The sequence below is a fragment of the Pistacia vera genome, unplaced genomic scaffold, assembly GCF_008641045.1.
Source record: "Pistacia vera cultivar Batoury unplaced genomic scaffold, PisVer_v2 Contig573, whole genome shotgun sequence".
NCBI classification, from domain to species: domain Eukaryota; kingdom Viridiplantae; phylum Streptophyta; class Magnoliopsida; order Sapindales; family Anacardiaceae; genus Pistacia; species Pistacia vera.
This window is the reverse complement of record NW_022196416.1, coordinates 45,238-49,492: the sequence shown is the minus strand read 5'-3', so window position 1 is coordinate 49,492 and position 4,255 is coordinate 45,238. Positions and strand designations below refer to the sequence as shown.

The following is a 4,255-nucleotide window of genomic DNA, read 5'->3' as shown; positions in this document are numbered from 1 at the left end:
AGGAGAGACTAAAAAGTGGAACAATGGAACACCTTTAGAAATTTTTTAGCAATACAAGGAGCTATCGCTCCAGTGTCTTTACGACCTCCGCCATAGGATGCCATTCTTGTAAATGGAAAGTGAGCGAGATTGATATGGAAGTGCAGCTGCCACCGAAATGTATATCTTGCTGCAAATGATTATGGATTATGTATTCTTTTTTAGCGTTGTGCCAAAGTTTTTGTGAAGTAGCACGCCCGACTGCATGCCCCCGAACTGTTAATCAAAGCCCTGTTAGTGTTATATTTTAGCTGGTGACTAAAATTTAATACAATGTATACATTTTACAGAGGGTATGGCTCCAGTTTTGCTTGGTTTCTTATGTGATTGTTGTTTCAAATATAGAGGGCACTTTGAATTAATTTGGAATGCTATGTTGATATATTATATCATTTGGGATGCATTGAAAATGAAGAAAAATATAGATATACTCTTTTAATATCTTACAAAGTTCAACTGAAAATACTTGGATGGATTCTCGGCTTCAAATGATTTGATTTCTAGTATTTTCCTGTTTTCTGAAACGTTGGATTATTGCCATTGCTATCAAATCCACAGTCCTCCAGTATTTCTTCCTCCAGTTTTCCTTCAACAAAGAAAGAACAGTGAAAAACCCACCGGAGCCAGCTCCATAGCCAACTACAGCCGCATAAAACATCTCCTGCCTAGAATCCTCAACATCAACAGTCGTTTCTGAACCTGAAGAATCATTGTCATGACATTTGATATTGATGGCAACTCCACACAAGAACTCATTTCCGGTATACGCTGATCCATCTATGTTCACTGTGTCAAAGTGTTGCCCTGTTGGAATTCTACCACTGAAATTGTTGTAGGATAAGTTAAAAGCAGAGAGATAGTCCAGAAATGTATTGCTGTAGGAATATTCCCACTCAGGTTGTTGAAACTCAGGTCCAGGGACTCCAAACCAGACATTTCGCTAATGGTGATTGGGATCTCACCGAAGAGCTGATTGTGTGACAGATTGAGCATATAGAGTCCCTTTAGAAGGCCTATTTCTGAAGGAATGTTCCCAGTAAGAGAGTTGGCAGAGAAATCTATGCCATTGAGATACGTCCGGACGACCTCATATTTTTGAAACAATCCATTACTCACCATGTCTAGCTCTACTCCTGTATACATGGATGAGATGACATAACCGAGGAGATTTCCATCCTGAGGTCGAGTTCTCATCATCTTCAAACCATCTAGTCTTTCAGGGATGGAACCTGAAAGCTTGTTGCTGGACAAGTCTACATATTGTAGCTTTTCCAGCTTGTTTATCTCTGGAGGAATTGAACCATTGAAGAAATTAGATTCCAGGACGAGAATTCGGAGGTTTTGGAGGTCTCCAATGGATGGAGGTATCTTTCCTTGGAATCTATTATACCCCAGCTTAAGAACACCCAAATCCTGAAGTTTCAGAATGAATCCTGGAAAAGGGCCTCCAAAATGACTTCCTGTAAGGTCAAGAAAACTCAGACTTTTTGCACCCTCCAAGCCATCAGGAAATTCTCCACCAAGGTTGTTCCCTCCAAGTTTCAGAAAAATGAGAGAAGTGCAATTTCCCAAACTGGTGGGAACTGTTCCTTCCAGACTGTTGTTAGAAAGATCAAGGAGCATCAACTTATTATTTGAATGACAGAAAGATGAGGGTATCTGACCATGAAGTTTGTTTCCAGAGAGTGATAAATATTTAACTTCCCCAATTCCAAGCTCTAATGGTATGTAGCCTGTGAAATTGTTCCCCGAAAAATCTACAGCTTCGACATTCTCAAGCAGGGGAGGAATGGATCCCCGAAGTTGATTGCTTGCTAAATTCAGTGTTGTTGGTAACTCAAATGAGTGTAACTCAATGTGGGGTGGGAGAACTCCTTGGAGTTGATTGGAAGACAGATCCAAGTAACCGAGTTTTGGTAGTTTTAATAGCCAAGAGGGAATTGATCCTGACAAGTTGTTGTGGGATAAAGTCAAGAATCTAACCTGGGTCAGATTCGATATGAAATCCGGGATAGTTCCCCCCAAAAGACATGCATTTAAGTCCAGGTACTGGGGTTGAAAGCTTGGTGGAAATGGATTTTGGTCTACTTTCACTGTCAACCCGCTGAATCCTAAAGCTATCATTTCTAGATTCGAGCTCTTGATCAACGATGCAAACGACTCGATCATTCCATTCATGTTGTTGGAACTGAGCATAAGATACTTCAGCCTGGAAAGCTGACTGATGCAGCCTGAGTTTCCTGTGAAATGGTTTCCTGCCAATGAAAGATACTGGAGGGAAGATATGTTACGGATTGAACTGGGAATGGATCCTTGCAAAGAATTCTGCATGATATTGAGTAACCTCAGGTTTTTCAATTTGGAAATATCCGACCAAAGATGGTCTGTTATGTTGTTGAAATCCAGTGCTAAAATTTCCAACTTTGAGAGGTTCATCAGAGGAGGAGGTATTGGCCCCTGGAGGAAACAATTGGAAGCTTTGAAGAGTCAAAGTAGTGGTGTTGGCAAAAGAAGTTGGAAATGATCCAATAACTTGAGTTGATGAGATATCAAGAGCTAATAATCGAGGCCAAGGAGCTGCAAACATGGAATGCAAATCAAAGATCATCTCAGAGTTGTTTCCTACATCAAGTTTTGTCAGTTGAGGAAGATAAGGGATTGGACCCTGTAGATGTGACTTGGTGAGATAGAGCCTGGAAAGAGAAGTGAGATTGGCTAATTGTCCAGGAATCGGGGATGCGAAAAAATTGAAGTCCATCATCAGTACAGAGAGATTGGTGAGGTTGAGAAGCTGCTTTGCAGGAAGTTTTCCGGAAATCCTGCAATTCGACAGCTGAAGACGCTGGAGATTGGACAGAAAAGATAAAGGATTAGCCCACTGGTTTGAGTTTGTAGCCTTAGAAAGATCCACACCACTCAAACTTAGTACTCTAAGATTATGAAACACCTGTAAGAAATCTAAAGATGGCAAAGAAAGGTGGCCTGCATATATGTAACCATATTCAGCACCAGTGTAAATCTGAAGTGAGGACGACAAGTTGTAACCAATAGTGGAGAAGTCAATTGCCACATGAGAACATGAAACATCAAGGTGTGTAAGCAAAGTAAGGTTGGAGAATTGGGTTGTAATGGAGCCACTGAACATTGCATTGGAAAGATTCAGTTAAGTGAGTTTAGTAAGATTGGAAAAACCTGAGGGGATGTTAGTGTACATTAAGTTGTTGAAGCTGAGGTCAAGNAGGTGGCCTGCATATATGTAACCATATTCAGCACCAGTGTAAATCTGAAGTGAGGACGACAAGTTGTAACCAATAGTGGAGAAGTCAATTGCCGCATGAGAACATGAAACATCAAGGTGTGTAAGCAAAGTAAGGTTGGAGAATTGGGTTGTAATGGAGCCACTGAACATTGCATTGGAAAGATTCAGGTAAGTGAGTTTAGTAAGATTGGAAAAACCTGAGGGGATGTTAGTGTACATTAAGTTGTTGAAGCTGAGGTCAAGATAGGTAAGATTGGTAAGAGAAAAGAGAGAAGATGAAATGGTACCATTAAGGGCAGTAGATTTGGAGCTGGAGCTGGAAACAAGCTCTTTGTTCATATTGATTATGAACATTTCCGAGAGTGGATTGGGGTTCCTGAGATTGATAGAAGAAACATGAAGTGATTCCGAGCAATTGATTCCATGCCAAGTGCAGCAGTTTTGGCCTTGCCATGAAGACAACAGATTTCCAGGGTCAGTAAGCTGTGATTTGAAGCTTAATAATGCTCCTCTTTCATGATCATCGCAACATATTAACATATTATGAAAGAAAAATTGAGGAGCAGAATTAGTACTTCCAAGGAAACAAGATTTTCAAGTTTCATAGTTGTGTTGTGGTCTAACTGAATAGAAATTGAATAGTTGACACTTTTAAAGATGGAAGTCTTCTTTATATTTTTATATTTTCTTTTTTATGATTCAAAAATCCGAGTTTAAAATTGAACCTTTATCAAGCCCTACGACTTTTGGAAAGTGAGAAATAATGGACTTTTGCGATGTAGGTAACTATGACTAAGTAGTTCAAATCCCATATTTTGTGAGAGTAAACCATAGCTCTGCTAAACCTTTAAGATAACACGTAATTTTTTTTCTGATTATATTATTTCAAGATTGAGATAGAAACATTTGACTAGGTTAAATTTGGGTTCATGTGAGGCATTATTATAAGTGTCTTTT

The 4,255-nt window shown here is 39.6% G+C and overlaps 1 protein-coding gene across 2 annotated transcripts; it reads right to left on the bottom strand.

Moving 5' to 3' along the window:
- On the bottom strand, positions 1 to 3,108 carry LOC116109152 (LRR receptor-like serine/threonine-protein kinase FLS2). 2 transcript variants are annotated; one of them, XR_004124737.1, is made up of 2 exons: positions 487 to 3,105; positions 1 to 255 (listed from the first exon to the last, which is right to left on the bottom strand). XR_004124737.1 is itself a non-coding variant. In XM_031395382.1 (2 exons), exon 2 carries the CDS (start codon positions 2,473 to 2,475, stop codon positions 823 to 825), a length of 1,653 nt encoding a protein of 550 aa, XP_031251242.1. In that variant the 5' UTR covers positions 2,476 to 2,881; positions 2,987 to 3,108; the 3' UTR covers positions 411 to 822. The 2 variants fall into 2 exon arrangements, 1 of the variants encoding a protein (XP_031251242.1); XM_031395382.1 differs by lacking the exon at positions 1 to 255 and having other exon boundaries at positions 411 to 2,881; positions 2,987 to 3,108.
- Positions 3,109 to 4,255: the final 1,147 nt, after the last annotated feature.

What these genes read in the sequence shown, in the direction of transcription:
- LOC116109152 (XM_031395382.1), bottom strand. Translation starts at nt 2,475, where the DNA reads ATGAACCTCTCAAAGTTGGAAATTTTAGCACTGGATTTCAACAACATA.